The 21,797-nt window shown below is 46.0% G+C and overlaps 2 protein-coding genes across 2 annotated transcripts; both read left to right on the forward strand.

Annotated features, from left to right (window-relative positions):
* The first annotated feature begins 784 nt into the window (after positions 1-784).
* Positions 785-4,812, forward strand: LOC135822926 (uncharacterized). Its single transcript, XM_065335765.1, has 3 exons — positions 785-2,345; positions 3,570-3,693; positions 4,061-4,812. The coding sequence occupies exons 1-3, from the start codon at positions 1,117-1,119 to the stop codon at positions 4,175-4,177; spliced, it is 1,470 nt and encodes a 489-aa protein (XP_065191837.1). The 5' UTR covers positions 785-1,116; the 3' UTR covers positions 4,178-4,812.
* A 13,874-nt stretch (positions 4,813-18,686) lies between these two features.
* On the forward strand, positions 18,687-21,554 carry LOC135822937 (homeobox protein homothorax-like). The gene is made up of 3 exons (XM_065335777.1): positions 18,687-19,674; positions 20,140-20,263; positions 20,909-21,554. Exons 1-3 carry the CDS (start codon positions 18,890-18,892, stop codon positions 21,029-21,031), a joined length of 1,032 nt encoding a protein of 343 aa, XP_065191849.1. The 5' UTR covers positions 18,687-18,889; the 3' UTR covers positions 21,032-21,554.
* The last annotated feature ends 243 nt before the right edge of the window (positions 21,555-21,797 follow it).

Raw genomic sequence — 21,797 nt, forward strand, 5'->3', positions numbered from 1 at the left:
ATTGTATTGATTAGACCAGAGTGTACGCACGTCATCGGTTTTGGGTCCCGAAAATCCCCCAGTTATGGTTTGGAAAAGGAAGATGAATGCACTAGTTTCCACACCATGTAAAGTGCCAGGTTTACATACCGAACTGACAACCTATGGCGCTACAAGCTGCCCAAGTAAGTAAGTTAGTTACGATAGCAAAGCACTCGACCAAAGCGTGCTGAGTGCGCAAGGCATGACTCATGTAAGAGTCATCTGCTGTCTTTGCTATTCCATGTTCTCAAGGTAGCCCCACCCCCCCCAAGAACGTCATTCGGTCAACATTAATAATATTTAAAAAATTAAACGATTGTTTGGTGCGATGGTTCTCAGTTTGTACCTGCTCAGGATCGAGCAGGCCTTTCTGCCCAATCACCGGGTGCGAGAGGTTGAAGCTGCGCCTTCATCATTCATGGCAACCAATACGCGCTCGCTTCCTTGGATCAGGTGCCTGGATTATTCCACGAGATACCGCCTTCAAGTCACAAACCTGAGTACTGTAAGGTACATATAGTTAGTGCTAGCTGGAGCAGGTCTCAGTAAGCTACACGTACATGTATGTCATGCCGCAGTTGAAGCTCGGAGTGCCAGCTCCTCTACATCAGGGTACGGGTACCGGGTATGGAACCCAGGTTGAGATCGGTGAGTGATCTCACATTCTCAGCTACCAGCCGGACTGACTTAAGGTTAGCGCTGCACGAGGCCCAGGACAGGCAGTTGTTTCCCTGCGCTGCGCTCAGCTCAGTGCACCGTTCAAAGATGACATCATGGTCTTCATGACATCGACACAAGTAACAAGTTAGTGAGGAGACTAGAGCCACTTGACGGTTCTGGTCAGAGTGAGAGGACCCAGAATGAATGGCTGGCGAGTAGGAGCAATGCGCTGTATTTAGGACTCAAAACACAAATATGCTCTTTCAGTCCGGTTCTGACTTCGCTTCGAGGAAACAGGCAACAAGACTTCCTCCACATATCGATTACAAAGTACTAACAAAGGGTTGGAAATATCTTCGGCTGGTTACTCGTTTCGTATGCCATCTTTCTAGTTTACCTGAGGAGACCACTTCTTCCCCTGTTGCTTGATACGAAATGGCTTTTGGCTATGGCGAAACAGATGACAGTGCAGCTAATTCACTCCCTCAAATCGATCCAAAAGGTGGAGCTGAGTCGCTGATATCCACCCTTGCACGCCAGGATCAAGGTATGGAGTACGTGATTCCAGCAAGCCATGCTCCAACATTCTTGTCTGTTGCTGATGGTTTGGGCGGCACGCCATGCTATGCACCCGATACCCAAGAGAATCCCGGAATGACCCACATGATTCCATGGACAGAACAGTCACAGGCACCCTGGGTGCAGAACGGAGTAATGCAACAGTGGCTGAGGAGTGCGGTCAAATTGGATGGCAGCGTACGCACTAGGTCTACGAAAAGTTCAGTTTGGACCGTGGGTACTCACTCGTCGACAGGTTCAGATTGGAGTGTAGGTGCTGCAGGCACACCGAGATCCATTCCATCGTCTGAGTTTTCAACACGCCCATCACCAGTGTTGGGAACAAGCACTCCTCCGGCCGTGCTACCATCGGGTTGGTCAGGATACGTGGAAGGTCCGCGGCACACACCTGAGGAGGCCACTCAAAGTACGCTTCGTGGCACTGACTGCAGGACGGAACATCTCCTGGCCGAGATTGACCAGTACTTTCTCAGCAGTACACTTCTTAACCCAGCAGAATCGCCTCCTGTCGATTCTGGCACCGGGAGGATCGATGTTAACCAGCAGATTCCCAGTAACACAGTCCTCAACACAGCAGCAACACATCTGGTAAATTCCTACAAGGAGATGTTTGACATTGATCAGCAGCTTTTCAGTGGTACAGACTTCAGCCCAGCAGCATCTCCTCCAGTTAATTCCGGCACAGGGACTATCAGGGTTGACTGGCCGTTTCTCAATGCTGTAGACTCAGCAGCAGCAACTCTGGGTACTTCTGACACGGAGGTGATGGACACTGCTCAGTACCCTTTCAAAGGTCCAGACTTCAGCCCAGCAGCATCTCCTCCAGTTTATTCCGGCACAAGGACTATCAGGGTTGACCAGCCGTTTGTCAATGCTGTAGACTCAGCAGCAGCAACTCCGGGTAATTCTGACAAGGAGATTCTGGACACTGACAAGTACCCTTTCAAAGGTACAGGCTTCAGCCCAGCAGCATCGCCTCCAGTCGCTGGCATTGATTTGGTGGCATTTAGCCAGTCGTGGCTTGTTCCGGAACAGGATCCTGGCGATAGCTATGAGTGCCGGTACCATGGTCTGCGACGAAGAAGGTAAGAATGTTAGGTACAGATTACTAGTAGTGGAATTCACTTTACGCGTTCTTCGTAGTCTAATTAAACACACTGTACATGTATTGTGTTTACTCAGTGACTTGTAGCCTCTTTTACTGGCCAAATGAACACGATGAAATAGTTTCCTAAGTGTTTGCTTAGTAAGGCCTTTGTCCGGAGCATAGGTGTCTAGTGATCCGTACAAAAGAACATGTACATGTACATGTATTTTATGTTGAGATCAGAAAGTACCTTGCAAATAGAGTGCAGTTTCCTGTTGCCCAAGGGGCTATCTCATACTGTGATTACATATACTGGTATATGTACTACAAAATGGGCCACATTCTGGGCGCGCTTTCAACACCGTGACTCGTTTGCACACCTGTAATAGAAGAGAGAGAGAGACAGAGACCGAGAGGGAGAGGGAGAGAGAAAGAGAGAGAGAGAGAGAGAGAGAGACAGAGAGGGAGAGGGAGAGGGAGAGGGAGAGGGAGAGGGAGAGGGAGGGAGAGAGAGAGAGAGAGAGAGAGAGAGAGAGAGAGGGAGAGAGAGACAGAGAGAGACAAAGAGAGAGAGCGAGAGAGAGAGAGAGAGAGGGAGAGGAGAGGGAAATGAGAGAGAGAGAGCTTCCATCAGTCAGAAGAAAGTGCAAGCTCCAATGCTCTGCATGAGCAGCTACAGTACCTTGGTCCGGTCATGTACTTCATAGTACATATTAATGATGTCTGCTTCTGAGTGAGTGTCTAAGGGTCTACTTTCTATTGCGCGAAATAGTGAAGGAAATTAGTTCGTCCCTTGGACGTATGAAATTGATAATTCAGCTTGATAATGTCTATTATCAATCCCTTAGTATTGACTCACATAGATTTTTGCCATACCTAAGCAGTCAAATATTCCTGCATATTTCACTCCTTAGGGCTATATTGACTGCTTATATTTGACTGCTTAGGGGTTGCGAAGTTGAACGGTGCCTAGTGCAGCATTGTCGCTGCATGAGTAGGTGGTGGTGCAACGGTTGTGCAATCATAAAACCGGGATTCATGAGGTTATCGTTCTGGAATTTGAAATACGGACTGTTTGTCGTGATAAATCTAATATTGACTTCGTACTTGGTCAGTATAGGAATTATATACCTCGTAAAAGACCTCGGCTTTTATTTCCTATAATTATTGACCTCGTACTCAGTCAATATTATACATATTTGTCCATGTTTATTTCTCGCAGGAGATTGCCAGTCGGTGACCGAGAACCTCACTTCGTCTGCTCAAAATGCACTGCAATTTTGCACACATTTTTTCGCTCTTGTCAGTATCCGACAGTGAACCAGAAGCGTTCACTTCTCACACAGGTAAGACATTGTAAACAATATGTTTTATTGTGCTAATGTTTTGCTTGCACAAGTGCATGTGCATTTACATGTATGTTGGTGAATCCAGATTTTAAAGTAATATTTAGCACTGGCCCAAATTATGTACAAAAGTTACATGCATGCCCCAAGGCTGTGCACGACATTTTGAATGTAGTTTGCATGATGGTACAATCATGTACATGTATATGGACCTGAATGTTTTGGTTTAATACATTCAGGCATTGCCCGACACGAAAGCAGTATGCTCTAATGTACATGTAACTCCACCACAGCAACATATTCGAACTTACATTGTACATGTGTGATTAGCCTTATTGGATTGTCCTTCTTTTCTTGCCTAAACCAGGTGGGTATGGAACGTCGTCAGCTAGACAACTGGTTCTGCAACAAGCGTCGTCAGATGCGACGCGCCACTGCCTCACCTTCGTCCAGCGAGCAAGGGTCACCAGTGCTACGCAGTTAGGCTAAATATCCGGTGCTTGCACCCCTTGAAGCACTTTACACGCAAGAACCTGAAAACTCTACATGTCTTTGCAGAAGAAATTCACGGTAATGTCCATAAAATTATGCAAAAGCCTTCAGCCCTTCAGCCCTTTAGCATGTTATACTTTGAAATCCATCACATTGATACTCTACGGAATGGCCTACTCCTCTTGACACTTCCCAATTCATGTACATGTACATGTACATGTACATGTACGTATTTCACCCCCGTGCTATACATGATTGTACATGTACAGCATGTACAATCAGCTAGGCTTTGCTGTATGCCTAGATAGAAGGTTATACATACATGTACATGTACATGTACATGTACATTGTCGGTAAATCGACCTATCATAAACCTTTGTCTGTTTGTTTGCTCCATTCGTTCAAATTTAGTCAACTCAGTAAGAACGTAGTGCATGGACATGTATAACCGCATGTACATGTACATATATGGCATAATTATTGTTCTAAATGTACAGTGTATTCTGTATTCATGCCTAACTCGGATTAATAATCATGGTTAAATAATAATTAGACTGTTTGTAAAGTAACTGGTCATGGTGTTAATGGATAGTATAGCGTGACCTGTAGCTCTTTGGCGCTCTTTTCTTCTGATAAATAATAATAATAATACTTCTTTGAAGTAATATTAAATTTTTTTAGAAGTGCAAGCCTCTTTTACGGGCAAAAATTAACACAATGTATTAAAATGCAATACAACATATACTGGAGAAGAAATCAGGAAAATAAAATATGAGCTCAAAAATGGAACGAAAAATAGCAAATAGAATCAAAACTCACGATGGAATCAAACTCACGATGGAATCAAACTCATGATGGAAACTACAAAACCCAATGAGTTGGAAAACCAACCACAGAATTAGATATTGGGAATAGAGTCAGACACAACAACGACCGAAATCAGTACACCAAAAATCTGTCCTACAAAAAACAAAGGAACAAGAAAAACAAGAAAGACGAAGTACAAAGAATCCCCCAAAAAGAGGGGAGAACGGGATGAAAGAGGACCGGAGAGCGGCAAACCCCAGGAGGACTTAGCGTCACGTAGTGGCGGGAATTCTTTGAAGTAATAATATTCGACGAGGAGACAATAATTTTAATATGGCAATAAGTAGGACAAGCTGAAGTGACATTAAATTTTGGATTACTTTATTAACAATGTAAGCGATGGAAACGATGCAAAAAACAATGTTACTTGCTTACGAAGTAGTGGTTGCGACTTCGGCGATGACTTGTAAGAAAGGGTTTGCTCCCCACTTCGGAGCTCGCGCTATTCCGCCGACTTTACTTGACACTTGACTGACTCACGACTGCCATCCAGAGCACACGAGAAGTCCATCGAACCTTCGACTCGGCAAACCTGCAAGAAAGCACCACTCCCTGCTCAATACACAGTGTTTCGGGGAATTCACCCCTCATCAGTTGAACTTGAGTAGGCTGAGGAAGATTGTGCCTGAAGAGCACCACTTATATAGTCCTCTCCAGGCACAAACATCACCAGGGATACAAACTTACAGAGACGCTCTGTTTCCAGCGCGACACACACCTCGTGAACACCAGATAGCAGCGTGAGTCAGTGTCGCTCCTGGACGGTGAGACAGACGTCGAGGACCCTCGGTCATTCGCAACGCTGTCACCTCCAAACCAACTAGTCGCAAGCCCGCGCTGGGCACAACAGTACGAAGTAGTGGTTGCGACTTCGGCGATGACTTGTAAGAAAGGGTTTGCTCTCCACTTCGGAGCTCGCGCTATTCCGCCGACTTTACTCAAGTCAAGTAAAGTCGGCGGAATAGCGCGAGGTCCGAAGTGGGGAGCAAACCCTTTCTTACAAGTCATCGCCGAAGTCGCAACCACTACTTCGTACTGTTGTGCCCAGCGCGGGCTTGCGACTAGTTGGTTTGGAGGTGACAGCGTTGCGAATGACCGAGGGTCCTCGACGTCTGTCTCACCGTCCAGGAGCGACACTGACTCACGCTGCTATCTGGTGTTCACGAGGTGTGTGTCGCGCTGGAAACAGAGCGTCTCTGTAAGTTTGTATCCCTGGTGATGTTTGTGCCTGGAGAGGACTATATAAGTGGTGCTCTTCAGGCACAATCTTCCTCAGCCTACTCAAGTTCAACTGATGAGGGGTGAATTCCCCGAAACACTGTGTATTGAGCAGGGAGTGGTGCTTTCTTGCAGGTTTGCCGAGTCGAAGGTTCGATGGACTTCTCGTGTGCTCTGGATGGCAGTCGTGAGTCAGTCAAGTGTCAAGTAAAGTCGGCGGAATAGCGCGAGGTCCGAAGTGGGGAGCAAACCCTTTCTTACAAGTCATCGCCGAAGTCGCAACCACTATTTCGTACTGTTGTGCCCAGCGCGGGCTTGCGACTAGTTGGTTTGGAGGTGACAGCGTTGCGAATGACCGAGGGTCCTCGACGTCTGTCTCACCGTCCAGGAGCGACACTGACTCACGCTGCTATCTGGTGTTCACGAGGTGTGTGTCGCGCTGGAAACAGAGCGTCTCTGTAAGTTTGTATCCCTGGTGATGTTTGTGCCTGGAGAGGACTATATAAGTGGTGCTCTTCAGGCACAATCTTCCTCAGCCTACTCAAGTTCAACTGATGAGGGGTGAATTCCCCGAAACACTGTGTATTGAGCAGGGAGTGGTGCTTTCTTGCAGGTTTGCCGAGTCGAAGGTTCGATGGACTTCTCGTGTGCTCTGGATGGCAGTCGTGAGTCAGTCAAGTGTCAAGTAAAGTCGGCGGAATAGCGCGAGGTCCGAAGTGGGGAGCAAACCCTTTCTTACAAGTCATCGCCGAAGTCGCAACCACTATTTCGTACTGTTGTGCCCAGCGCGGGCTTGCGACTAGTTGGTTTGGAGGTGACAGCGTTGCGAATGACCGAGGGTCCTCGACGTCTGTCTCACCGTCCAGGAGCGACACTGACTCACGCTGCTATCTGGTGTTCACGAGGTGTGTGTCGCGCTGGAAACAGAGCGTCTCTGTAAGTTTGTATCCCTGGTGATGTTTGTGCCTGGAGAGGACTATATAAGTGGTGCTCTTCAGGCACAATCTTCCTCAGCCTACTCAAGTTCAACTGATGAGGGGTGAATTCCCCGAAACACTGTGTATTGAGCAGGGAGTGGTGCTTTCTTGCAGGTTTGCCGAGTCGAAGGTTCGATGGACTTCTCGTGTGCTCTGGATGGCAGTCGTGAGTCAGTCAAGTGTCAAGTAAAGTCGGCGGAATAGCGCGAGCTCCGAAGTGGGGAGCAAACCCTTTCTTACTTGCTTACATTGTTAATAAAGTAATCCAAATGTCACTTCAGCTCGTCCTACTTATTGCCATATTAAAATAATAATAATAATAATTTTGTAACATGGACTCGATCGCACATCTTGTGCCCACAATTTCCATGTAACAAAATACATGTAATAAGAATATTTGTAGAAAGGAAAAGGACATACATGTATGGATACGAGTTAAGAGTAACTCTCCATCACTGTAACTGGATACTATATACAGTCAGAAAGTGCAATAACTAGGCACAAAACTGACAAGAGTACTCTTTTCGCCTAACAGGAATGATTTCTCCTGTTTCACGTGATTCCGCCAGACATATTGTTTTTTTTCTCTTTTGGTACACAGAGCTCAGGATCCAACTTACGTACATGCATATAGAAAGCGTCTAACACAGCCAAATGCAACGTACCTTTTTCACGTGACAATACTGAGAAAACATGATCACTGTTGCATCCTGAGCTCTGTGAACAAAAAAGAAAATGTGTGATCTTTGCAATTGTTTGGGGTTACTCCCGGTGGAGGTGTAAACAATGTTACATAGTTTGCTCATTTTGCTGGTGCCATTTTTATTTCCAAATTTTTGTTAATCTAAACGTGATGAATTACCACCTTGTCACGAGTGTTATCTTGATCCTTGCCCTATTTAATTAAGTGCATGCTACTTACAAGTAGTAGTTTATTTTGACGTATACATGTACCGGTACATGTACAATGTAGTTCGCAGTTTTCCCTGTTATCACCTTAAACAAAAATAAAATAAATAAATTCGACGGGTTCGCGTACCGGGCAGGTCAAGAACAAGGAGTCGTACAACTCCCTGGTCAAGAGCCACCTTTCCGCTTCCGTGGGACGCCACCAACCCATGACCAGGCGTAAGATGCGGCTCCTAAACGGTGGGGGAGGATAGATCAGATCCACCAACCATAGGCCAAAGACCTGAATCCCATTTGCCACATCCATCACCTTAGTGCTAGGATATTATCATTCTCATACGTGTTGATTCTCACTTCATTCCTATTTTTAAGTGTTAGTCTTTCCAAATGGAGCCACTCCCTGTATTATCCTGGATAAGAAGGGAACACAAACGTTTCATAATTGATGAGAAGTGCCTTGTTTACTGAATGTGAAAAATAGCGTGAATTCTTGTGGGCCTACCGTCGTTTCGGCATTGTTATCAGCCTCCGACCTCCTTTTACAATGTACATGAGTGTGCCTACTTTTATACAGTGCTGGCAAGTTGCAACTGAAATCCGACCCATGAGCTTTGCGCTCACATCGCAAAGAATGTGAACCCACCGCTCAGGGGGTCGGATTTCAGTTGCCAGCACTGCACTACCTGTATATAGACATGTAAATTGTACATGTACATGGCTGCACTGTAAGTTCTAATTTTGATGGAGTTGAAACGGTGGAACTCGCTGACAACAACTCTTGCAAGTACAGGGTATCTCATAATATTTGATCGAGGGGAAACTCCGGCAAGGTTAGTCGTGTTCTGTATTCTGTATGGGTGTATTCATGTTGTTTTTGTGCTGATGTGTTTGTATCGAATGGCATGAATTAACAATGTATAGCTAATGACGCTAGACAAACTCAGATGAATACAGGTTCGACTATCGATACCGCTCATCTCCAAAACACTATAAATTAGCTGGATTCTCTTGACTTTGGCTCCCTGTACATTCTGTTTCTTTACTGTCCGGAATATAGTTTGCAAACCCTCCTACAGTATATTGCGAAGGTACTAATAATTAGTAATACCCGTAATAAAAGTGTGTGAATGATCGGCGAGGAGACAAAACCATAGTATTGAAATGAAGAAGGTAAACGCGCTTGTAGCTAGTCAGCAGCCACAATACAACAGTCATTGTGTGCATGACTGTACATGTACATGTACATTGGAAATGCTGCCTGACATGACCAATCGCTTCAGTCCTGAACATATGCACAGCTACATGTACATGTACATTGCACACGATTGTATTAAGAAATGTATTAGAGTACAGTCAAAATCAATACACTCATTTGCTGCAGGGATCTAACATGGTAGCAGATTGTACAGTTCCAGAAAATGTGCGAACAGTCATTTTTCTATTCGAAAAGGGCGCTACCCCTACCCCCGTTTCGAAATGCGTTACGTTTAGAAACAAAATACCCCCGTTTCGAAATGCGTTACGTTTAGAAACAAAATACGAACTTATGAGGTGCTCCCCTAAAGGGGAAGTTAAGGCAAAAATTAAAATTTCACCAGTTGTCGTCTTCGGGGTGCTGAGTCGAATGGTCTTGGTCCGAGAAAGCTGAGACGCTCCCTTCCTACTTGAATCCCAATCGAACTCGCGCACTTCCACCGAAACTGGGTGACTGCGCCCTACGAGATGGGGATTTGTATGCAAAATGTCACTAAAAGCGCCATTTCGTTTTTATAAAAGCACGGATGACCGCGATTGGCCCATATGTTGTAGTCTTTTGGACGCTGAGTCGACTGGTTTTGGTCCGAAAAGGCTGCGATGCAGCGTTCCTTCTTTATTCCCAATCGAACGTGGTTGAACAAGCGGTCACGTGCTGCTGCGTACACCAGTCACCTGGTCACCGTGCCTGCAGGGTACAACTTACTAGCCTGTTTGACCTTTTTTGGGTGCAATCCTGTCACTCGAGTTGAACTCGAGTTGAACCTTGGTGTGAAAGTTGTGGCCTGCTGGCGCGGTGACCAGGTGATTTTGGCACCCAGGAGCACGTGACCACTTGTTCAACCATGTTCGATTGGGAATAAAGGAGGAACGCTGCATCGCAGCCTTTCCGGAACAAAACCAGTCGACTCAGCGTCCAAAAGACTACAACATATGGGCCAATCGCGGTCATCCGTGCTTTTATAAGAACGGAATGGCGCTTTTAGTGACATTTTGCATACAAATCCCCATCTAGTAGGGCGCAGTCACCCAGTTTCGGTGGAAGTGCGCGAGTTCGATTGGGATTCAAGTAGGAAGGGAGCGTCGCCGCTTCCTCGGACCAAGACCATTCGACTCAGCACCCAGAAGACTACAACTGGTGAAAATTTGATTTTAGGGTATACTTCCCCTTTAAGCAAAGTATTCCTTGCAAGCACCAAGCTCTTCACATACATGTACAAGTACTTGACAATATTACATACATGTAATTGTCTGAACCACCTGGGGTTTTCTCCTCAGCCCACTCGACATCTCATCAGTCAGTTACATGTACAATACATAGTGTACATGTGTATGTACAATGTACACTATGTGCTTTCGGTTTTTCAACAGAGTTCTTTTTCCCGCAGCTCTATCTGTAACATAATATTCAGTTACCCTCGGTGACTTCTTTCACTTGTGATTTTTCTGCCAGTCACAGGTTGCACATTTTGATTTTGTTGCTGTAGGCCGCTGCTCTGCGGTGTACCGCCCATTGAATGCTGCATGCCTTCCCTTCATCCTTTTTGGTCCTACAGTGTAGATTATGCGGGTGTCCTTCTCGTGTTGTCTGTGGCGGAATGAGGATTGGTGGGTATAGTAGCGTTGTTTGAATGTTGTTGCTGTTCATCCAGTCCTTCTTCTCCTAACCTGCGGTGACTCTTGCCTTATACACGATGCTCTCCGTTAGACACGCTCCGTCCAGTGGACATGAGTCTTTCGCCCGACAGTTACAGGCCCTGGCGTCGTTGTCACCTCCGTTAGCTTGTTTCTTGGGTCGTAGAATCGTGTTATTGTGTTGTTTGATGGTAGTAGCCATATTCTGCATGCAACTGTAGCTAACCTTTTTTATTTTTACTTTTACGTGGTTGAGTACTGACGCGGTTGAGCACTCGTTCTGGTTAGTTCTAAGGCTACCTGCCGTCGAGAAAGTCTCGCTGTGAATTTCGCAGTTACAGCCCTCTGACTTTGATGCTTGGAGTGGAGGGCCGGGGCCGGGCCCGGCCCCCCGGGTAGGGTCCGGCGGATTCTGCCGGCAGAAAAATTGGCAGAATTCGGTACTTTTTCTGGTAAGTTTCTTGCATGTTTGGTATGTGGATAAAGAAATGGAGCAGAATTCGAGGAAGTGCCCGCCATAAGGTTTGCATGGTCCTGCCAATTTCAATGCTTTTCGAGCAGAATCTGCCACCTTTTCGAGCATAATCCGCCAGTCCCTAAGTAGAGCCAGTTTAAAACTGGTCTTGTTGTTTACTAGACTGCATTGCGATAGGCTCTTGCTGGCGAATCTGAACTCCGTTAAGGAGCCCTACTTTTATAGTATACATGTACTCTTGCGTGGGGTAGTGCCTTTGCTGTTTGCGTTATGCAGAGCTCACTGACTTGTCAGTTTGAGCACTCTGGCAAGGTACGTTCGGGCCTGATTGGAAATTTTTATTTCCATTGCTATCAGGTTCGGCCTCATTTCCTCTGTGCTGCGCTGATGAGTTCAAAAAGAACGAAACAGCATGCTGTCCGCAGATTGAGTATTTCGCTCCTGCTCTTGTAGCAGTTGAGCACTCTTGCGTGGGGTAGTGCCTTTGCTGTTTGCGTTATGCAGAGCTCACTGACTTGTCAGTTTGAGCACTCTGGCAAGGTACGTTCGGGCCTGATTGGAAATTTTTATTTCCATTGCTATCAGGTTCGGCCTCATTTCCTCTGTGCTGCGCTGATGAGTTCAAAAAGAACGAAACAGCATGCTGTCCGCAGATTGAGTATTTCGCTCCTGCTCTTGTAGCAGTTGAGCACTCTTGCGTGGGGTAGTGCCTTTGCTGTTTGCGTTATGCAGAGCTCACTGACTTGTCAGTTTGAGCACTCTGGCAAGGTACGTTCGGGCCTGATTGGAAATTTTTTATTTCCATTGCTATCAGGTTCGGCCTCATTTCCTCTGTGCTGCGCTGATGAGTTCAAAAAGAACGAAACAGCATGCTGTCCGCAGATTGAGTATTTCGCTCCTGCTCTTGTAGCAGTTGAGCACTCTTGCGTGGGGTAGTGCCTTTGCTGTTTGCGTTATGCAGAGCTCACTGACTTGTCAGTTTGAGCACTCTGGCAAGGTACGTTCGGGCCTGATTGGAAATTTTTATTTCCATTGCTATCAGGTTCGGCCTCATTTCCTCTGTGCTGCGCTGATGAGTTCAAAAAGAACGAAACAGCATGCTGTCCGCAGATTGAGTATACATGTACATGTACATGTAGGTCGTAACAGCTAGTGGTCCGAAGATTGAGCATTTTCATCTACGTGCTCAGTACAACACAATGTCAAATTCACGTGTTTACTAGTACATGACTGTACATGTAGGTATGCTCCAATCATGCTATTGAAAAAAGATATCATATTCACGTCGTTACATTCGCCGCAAGGTCTGGAGCGCCTTTGCAGCATATTGCCGCCGGCTGTGCTGACACGGGCAGAAGCATGACTTCGCCTTTGCATGCCGGTGGGCAATTTTAGTAGGTAATGATTTCTTATTGTGAAAATGTTATTGGCTCACCATCCGAGTTAATGATTTCTTGTCAGGTTTTGGTGTTCCATCACCCATATCAGACCGCATACAATAATTATTGTTCTATTTATTTCCGAAATTGGTTTGTCTTTTTGATTTGGTTTTTACTTCATGGTTTCACGCGATTGGCCCAATTAGTGCGGTGAATAAACTCCTTTCCCCCTTTTTTGCTACAAAAGGGTGAAGTCCAGCCATTCTACATTATCAACCTTCACTGACGAGATCCTGATGATCGAAACAGCTGCTGTCTGAAGGAGCAGAGTACCAACTGAAGTGTCGTTTTGCTGATGGTGTGCTGTGGCAACGTGTTGAGGGCGGCCGAAGAGCGCAGCCGTGTGGTGTGGTGGTTGATAATAAACCCGTTCTCAAGTAAAATAATACTCACGTCGGTGAGATGTAATCTTGGCCTACTACGCACATGTACTCCGTACTGAAAGGCAGAAGAGAACAGAGACAGCCGGCTAGGTCATTGTTGTAACGCTGCGTTTCATGGACATAGCAAAGCTAAGTTGTCTGAGGATTGCCTTAGCTTTGCTATGTGCATGAAACGCAGCGTTACAACAATGACCTAGCCAGCTGTCTCTGTTCTCTTCTGCCTTTTGTGGTAATGCTCCATCCTTGTGGTGTTGAGCACTCTAGGCAATCTGGGAACTCTCGCTATTGTACTCCATACTGACATTAGAATGCAGTCGTAGCATTTGCTCTGCCTAGACGATCACGAGGAGGAAATCCAGAGGCTCTCCAGAGACTCGCCACCGCTGCAAGCACCAGATCATGGCAGATGCAAGCAACCAAGTGAAGTGGCAGGACATGCAAGTCATTCATGGGCACGATTCGGCAGGTCGCACGTGCGTGACGTGTAGTATGCCAAAACTGCCAAAGCCAAGGTTTGAAACGTGCTTTGATGCCTATCGCCCAGACCCTGGTTTGAAATGTGTTTTGATGCCTATCGCCCAGACTCTGTACATGTACAGTACATCACTACATGGTTGTATTGTTGCCAATGTTGATATTTCTGTCCACTTGTACGTATTGTCGGATTGTCCGCGGCAGGCGTCAATATCAGCTAATGAGGTCTCCCGGTTACCCCCCTAACTGACAGCACTCTGTGACTTTGCACGAACTAAGGTCGCTCCTACATGTACATAGCAACACGTTTTTGTGCCTTCTGTGCGAGATCGAAAATTCACCCATTGAAATTGGAGCGGTCATTACATGTCTTGATCGTGCCGAGAGCGCTTTCACAACAGAAAAAGAAGACTGGGTTCAAGCGAGCAGGGAGATGTGTGGTGAGATTCAGACCTGCCTTGTATACATGTACATAATATACATGTAGAAATCCTCACTAGTTTGAGGGAAAGACACAAACGAGAAAAAATTGACTGTCACCACCAGGACTCGAACCAGGGACCCTCTCTTGTCGCCAGCGATGCTGAAATGTATAGCAACACGAAGAAGCCCTGCCTACTGCCATGCTTTTCAGGATCACGTCGCTGCCATCAAAACAAGTAGGGTGCATCAATTTCTTGGCTGCTTTGCAGGTATAGACACGTACACCTTGAAATTATTGGTGTACATGTACATGTACATTCGCACACTCAGGCTACTTTACAATATTGTGCAGCATCCAGATGGGCTGGGACAACGCCTTTAAAGACGTCCGATAGGTTCGGAATTGGTAACCTCATCATCTGGTTAAAGGTGGCATCACACTTTATAAAAATTCTTCGGCAGCTGCAATTGATCACTCTAAGATGGCAAGATATCTCCACCCATGTCCATATCAGGATTCCGGCACATATTTCTGCAGATCAGCCACAAATGCCCGCCCCTCAAGGCGGTGTCTTCCACATTATTTGTCAAAGAGGGGCCGAGTTTGTACACGTACCCATAGTAAGCTACATACATGTACACATCGTATTCTCATTCTTTGACTTGCCCGGTATGGTGCTGGGCTATAGGGCTATGTGTGGCCTTCGTGAGTTTCCTTGGGAACGCAGACGAAAATCTATTTTATTTATAAAGATTGCCCGCGAACACCAACACTTGTCTCATTCTCGAACGAAGGCCGTTATTCGCGGAACTGACTGTGAATTCATCTAAGTAAATTACAGCCGCTGTCTCTACTCCTTGGCGCTGTGGTAACAAATAACTACTCGGCTTTTGTTCCAATCATGTCCGCCTGTAGCATCCCATTATTAACAGTCAACAAGCGAGTTAAGGACCTACACTCAGTAGGCATTGGCGGATAATGCTCGAAAAGGTGGCAGATTCTGCTCGAAGAGTAGTGACATTGGCAGAACCATACAAAACTTATGGCGGGCAATTCCTCGAATTCTGCTCCATTTCTTTATCCACATACCAAACCTGCATGAAACGTACCAGAAAAAGTACCGAATTCTGCCGGCATTATCCACAAAGGCCTAACCTACAGTACCTAGAGTATAAGTTACTAGATATGACTATGACCTTTCTCTTTACATATTACTATTGGCACAACATCCGAGTTTTTAACAATTGAGTTTATACAATGTAGTTACTGAATTGAGCTTATGGACACCTTCTGTAACCATGGTAACGCTAGTGAACGTTCTTCTGGATAGGAAGTGCTTGTTACAAGCGTACCACGCTTTGCAACACTTCTAAGTTCGAGGGAGCACTTCAGCTGCTATTTCTGTGCTTTCCCAGGTGAAATATTGCGAGAGGCTTTAAAAAAATCATAGCCAGTGCAGAGGTATCTCAATCATCATCCTTAGGCAAGTGTACACTGCTAGCTGACCCCGTCGAAGGTGGAAAGTGTCAGTGCCAGCCAAACAATGCGTCACAATGTCAATGCAGTTCGAAAGTAATGATGCATTTGCAGTCCAATGTACATGTACATGTACATGTACATAGCAGACTCAGCGGAGGACGTTCAGCTTGGTCGTAACTTTGAGTTACTTCGAAGTAGTAGGTAGAGGAAAGTCCTCCGACACAAGTTGTCAGACAACTGATAGTCCAATATAATGAACATGCACATGACATACATGTACATGTACATGTGTGTGTGTGTGTGTGTGTGTGTGTGTGTGTGTGTGTGTATGTGTGTGTGTGGGGGGGGGGGTGTAGTGTGTGTGTGTGCATGTGTGTGTATGTGTGTGTGCGCGCATGTGTGTGTGTGTGTGTGTGTATGTGTGTGTGTGTGGGGGGGGGGGCTGTAGTGTGCGTGTGTGCATGTGTGTGTATGTGTGTGTGTGCGCGGATGTGTGTGTATGTGTGTGGGTGCGTGCATGTGTGTGTGTGCGTGTACATGGTGTGTGTCTTGTATTATAATTGTACATGTTCCAAGAAGAACCTTACAATTTGAGTTAATCCTTCATTTCCCTGCCCTCCCCTGCTTCGAATGATCGAAATGGACATCACATTCCAGTCTATGATCTAGCCCTACTAGTAATCTTTAATTTCATTTTGTGTGTACACGCGCCTGTACATGAGTATTCAGTGCCCGAATGTGGGACTGTGAAGTGGAATTTGACAATGGCCACTAAGTGCTGCTCTGTGACAACACGCATTATTATGACCTAGTTAGTGGCAATATACCAAGCTGGCTAAACCAAGGTCAATCAAGATCCAGTAACAATACAACTGAAGTTTCCACAGTTATCCCCGGTGACTTGCGGCCCTCATTCAGGTCATTCAAACTGAGTAACTAAACAAAGTAATAGATACAGTACTTCAAAGATGAGTCATGCCTCTAAGTTTGAGTACTGCTTTGGCAATACAGTGGCAGGCAGATGCAGCAGCGTCAAACATAGTGTGGTTGCTGCAGGCCAGGCGTCGTGTAGTCGTGTCCACCCACGAAATCATGCTTCAGGTCCGCTTCATCTCAATTTCGCTCGCGCCCCCCAACTGTAAACATACAAGAGGCTCACTCGTGTGCGTGGGTGAAAGACACAATGACGGCTTGTCACCGGTAACGGTGTTTTCTGTGTACAGTCGCACGTACACGCGACGTTGAGGCGTTTGTTGAATGAAGAGTTGTACGATACTAGTACTAGTAGCTCGATGCATGTGGGGACTATTCCCGCAGTATTTCCGTTTTATCCATTTTGTCATACTCACAGTTAGTGTATTCATGTATGGAATAGATATGCTGTAATAATAGTTGGAGTCCCTCATTCACAATCACATTCCGACACCGATTGCTGAACAATGAGAGCGCTAATAACCCACTATGTTCATGATTGTGGATGGCATAGGTTCTAATCAGAATCGCACAAGCATACCTAGTACATGTACCTCATCTGGGCACAAGTAAGATTCTCAAACATAACCCGGCTCGAGGCCGATTAGCCCAACCGGCAATTCAAGCATCAAGATTTTAGTGGTGACACAAACAGGGCATGCTTTTAAAAATCAATGATGCAGGCATGAACGGATGAACCTTGAATTGAGGTGAGAAACTCTAGTTGAGTGCGCAGCTCACAGTGCTAACTTCAGTAGGGCAGAGTCTGATCAGAAAGAAGACAAAGGGAAAGAGTGGAAGAAAAATGCAGCGACTCAAGAACATTAAATTTTCAAGTAGCCAGCGATGATTAATGAATCATCGCTGTACATGTACATGTACATGTACAGGCACGGGTAGGAACACATGTCCGGTGAGACGCATTCAACGACCAGGAGATCCGCAATAGATCACTAGAGAAGAATGATAGAATGTACTCTATCTCCATCTCCATGTACATGTACATGTACAATGTTGCTGTGTTGTATACTTTTTGGAAAAAGCATTAGCATTTTGATTTTTTATTAAAATCACAAAAATCAAAATGCTTCTTGCTAGTATCCCAAGAGAATGTTTTGGATGAGCTCACTGCATTCCCACTGGGATGCTGCTGATGCCTAGTTCAGTAGGCGATGGTAGTACTAGAGTCTAGTTGGACAACCCTTGTGAAGTTGTGGTTCCCCTTGACAGGTCACCAATCAATAACAACAGACAGATGCTGCTTTAGTCGTCAATGTTGCAGTGAGTCTGACACGTCGGTACGAGTACTGTCAGCGCGAATGCACGCTCATGCCTTCATTTTGAGTACATGTACGTGTGGTGTGCGTGTGTCCGTGTGGTGTGCGTGTGTTCGTCGTAGACTGGTTGTTACGACTACAGTACAGTCAGTGGCTGCAGTTGTGCAGGAACGCTGAGGCGGTGAGCCTACCTCTGTCCACGGGCAAGTCTTGGCAGCCACAGGTTAGCAGCACTCGCGCATCTTGAGAGAAAGTGCTAACGGCTGGGCCCTGAACACAATCGCCCACACTACCACAGCTCGAGGCACGATACTCGATAGGCTGTAGAGTATGGCAATGAATGCAAAAACTCCGGTCCAGTGAGTTTTGGGTGTTGGAAGCTTCCTCGCGTCTAGATATGGGGATTACCAGTTTGACACGTCCGCGTCGGACCACTGCTGAAATGAATGTGACTTTGACATGGCACGAAGGTATACGCGAAGGTACCATGCATGGTACGCGTCGTTCCAAATCCAAGTGCTGCGATGTTCGACCGAAGTTCAGCGCACGTGAGGCGTGGTGTATTTTCTGACCCTGGGTATCCCTGTATTGTTGCATCGAGTCGTGGCACTTGGGACGCTTTTCAAAACTCGGTTATGCTCATCAAACGCTGAGAAATTGCACAGCCGAAGTGAAAATCGTATCAGCTGCACGCATCGTGGCGAAAGCATTTGGCGCCGTGCTGTCTCTCCGCGTGCAATATAATGCGGTGAGCTACCATATCTCGTGCCATATTTCCAACTCTATCTTGTTGTTCAAGTGAAACCTCAGGTGAGAGGGGAAAGAGACGGATTTATGTTCTGAGCAGCGTGTTGTTCTGGCACTTAACCAAAGCAATAGCTTCATAGACATCAAATACCTAGTAGACTCTTGCTGTAAGAAATGGCCTATACTATAAAGGCACATTTGCCAACAAATTCACCCCCTATCCAGGGCACGCCTGCGTTACTTATCCAGCAGCCGTGTGGACTTGGTGAGGCAGCGGATTCAAACACAGCATTTGGCAGCCCCGATGCCAATCCTGTGATTCCCTGCTTCGCACCTAGCCCACAGATTCAGTGTCCCGTGGCAGGTTCCGATGTACTATTCTCAGGCTTCGTCACCACGGGAGCGAGATTGGATGGAGCATCAAGTAAAACGTCGTCGACTTTGAACTCTGACATGAGTAGTAGTACTACGTGTGGGAGTCTGCCAGTGGAAGGCCTTCCCGTCTATGGGGGATTGGACACCCTTGCGCAGACCCCTGGATCAGCTAGATTTCCACCATTTCCGCAAGATCTCAGCCAACAGCCACACAACCTGACAGCTCATGCACCTAACGGACTCATCTCCGAAGGAGATAACATTATGTCAACACTGTTCGCTTCACGGATGACCTTAGCCTCCAGTACGACGGCTACCGCGGGTCACAGCCTAGGACAGGAATACGAAAGCCCTGGCATGCATCGAAGCCAGTTCCTATCAAGAACTCTGGAGCAAATGCCATTTAGGCCAGCCATGTCGGATGGTATCGGTACAGACGCATTCAGATCCGGTGTGTTTCCAACTTGGTCTCCGCAGGCGGCCAGGAGAGCTTTGCCACCCGTGCATTGCTCTATTGGTTCCCTGGATGATGGTGGGAATGCTAGCCGATGCCGACTCCATGGTATATTTCACACGCAGCGAAAGTAAGTAGAGGCCATGCCTGCTATTCTCTGTAGGCTTTCAGTGACTTCACTGCGGTTTTACGTAGTCAGTATTGACCCGAAAATATCTCAATTTCCTCCAACGGCAACGGTTGATTAATTAACTGATAATAGAAATGTTGCTCATGCATGAATTAATTTTGACATTTTTGCATCCAAATATGGCTCGAATGGCACAATATCCGCTCGGGCTATTCGGGAAGTAGCAAGTCTCTAAACTTTAAATGCAAGTAAGATGTAAGGAACTCTCATTTGAACAGCAAGGGATCCCAGCCAGACTGCTCGATGAGATGACTATAGTAGACGGCAAAGTCGCTACTGAGTCTTATTGCTTGGAACAAACTCACAGATGGATACATGTTGTAGGCCCTAAACCTGCGTTCACGTTTGTAGTTCATTCCCTGTAGAGTAACCATCCTTGGTCTGATTTCTTCTGTTCATCTACAGACGCCCAACTGTCAATCCCACAAGGTACCATTTCGTGTGTCCCCAGTGCACCACGATTCTCACTGCGTTCTTCAAGCAGTGCCCATATCCGACTGCGCCACAGAAAAAGGACCTGCTCAGAATGGTAAGAACAACGCATGTGGGTCATGTACATGACATAATAGTTAACTACAAATGAATACAGTCATGTACATGTACGTTTGTGTGCATTTCCATCTCATGACGATGTTGAAGGTGCTCAGATCCTGCGCCATACAGTCTGTATGTACACTTCGCACTGCATCCAAATACCAAATGGCACTAGGATAGCCAAACAAGACAAGTGGTTGCGAATATCTTACTCTCAGGTCCAAGAAGCAGTGTTTGCATGTTGATGATCTGCGCTTCAGCAAGCAGCATGATCATAGCACTAATAGTGAAGTGGGTCAAGTCTGCGCAAGTGTTCTAAGTGCCAGTATATGCCATCGGTGTGTAACACGGTTTCATCAACATTGCAGATGTTTATGAACGTATCACTTACTCAATCTGTGAACGTATCACTTTACCCGTTTGTCTCTTTCCCTCAAACTAGTGAAGTATCACTTACAATTGTGATATTCCCTTTTCGTTGGGTAGGAACTTCACGAGTATACGTTTTGAATGCTTCATTTGCTGAGTACCCATACGGGGGACATGTCTCTCACGCCCTTCTGTGGCGATTCATCCACACACAGGGTTAATCAAGCGATGACCTGGTCTTGTTATCTGCACTCTCCGTGTCTTTGGTTAGGTGGGCATGGAGCGACATCAGCTGGACAACTGGTTCTGCAACAAGCGCCGCAAGAAGCCTGAACCCTGCGGATCTCCGACCTCCACGACACCAGACGGCTCCCCATCCAGCTCGATGATGTAAAGATAACGCGAGCCTGGACAAGATCTTCAATTCAGTAAAATATTTTGTGCTGTGAAGGACGTGGCAATCCAGCTCCAGTACTGAGACCGACTTTGTGGAATTGTGAAACCTCAAATGATATCTCCTTCAATTTCATGCTTGATTTCTTCTACATGTATTCAGTGACTCGTACTTCATTGTTCCTTTCTTTTCTACATGTATTTTATTTATCCTTGGCTCTCCATCCGAGTCCGTTTTACTATTCCGTTGAGATTAATTTTCCTTTCTTTCTCCAAAAGAAATTAAATACATGTACATGTACATGTACATGTACATGTTACAGTATACATGGACATTGTGTGTAACTTTGCGTCTCGAACTACATGTACATTTCGTCGTCTTTATAATTATTATGGCTTTGCCTATGGTCACTGATAGTCCTGAACAGTTGCATTTCGTATTCATTACACTATTCGTGGAATATCGAATTCTTCTTCTAAAGGAATGTTCATCTTTATTGCTTACGGAATCCGAACAATCAGTAGTCTAAAGCGGGTTAAAGCTAACTCATCGTCGATGTCTGTGAGAGGACGCCTCTCTGTCCTGTCCACCAAACTTGAAAAGTAGCTGTCTGCACGTTTGGACATCCCTTAGACGCTCGTTTAGCAATAAGCAAACAAGTGCACCACATCAGTCAGTACTGACAGTAGGGATTGCCCTTGTTTTGGAATGACGAAAATTGACGTAAGAAGCATGAGAGTCCGTCACTAGCTTGCACTACTACCAG

This window comes from Sycon ciliatum, chromosome 8, assembly GCF_964019385.1.
Source record: "Sycon ciliatum chromosome 8, ocSycCili1.1, whole genome shotgun sequence".
Classification (NCBI taxonomy): domain Eukaryota; kingdom Metazoa; phylum Porifera; class Calcarea; order Leucosolenida; family Sycettidae; genus Sycon; species Sycon ciliatum.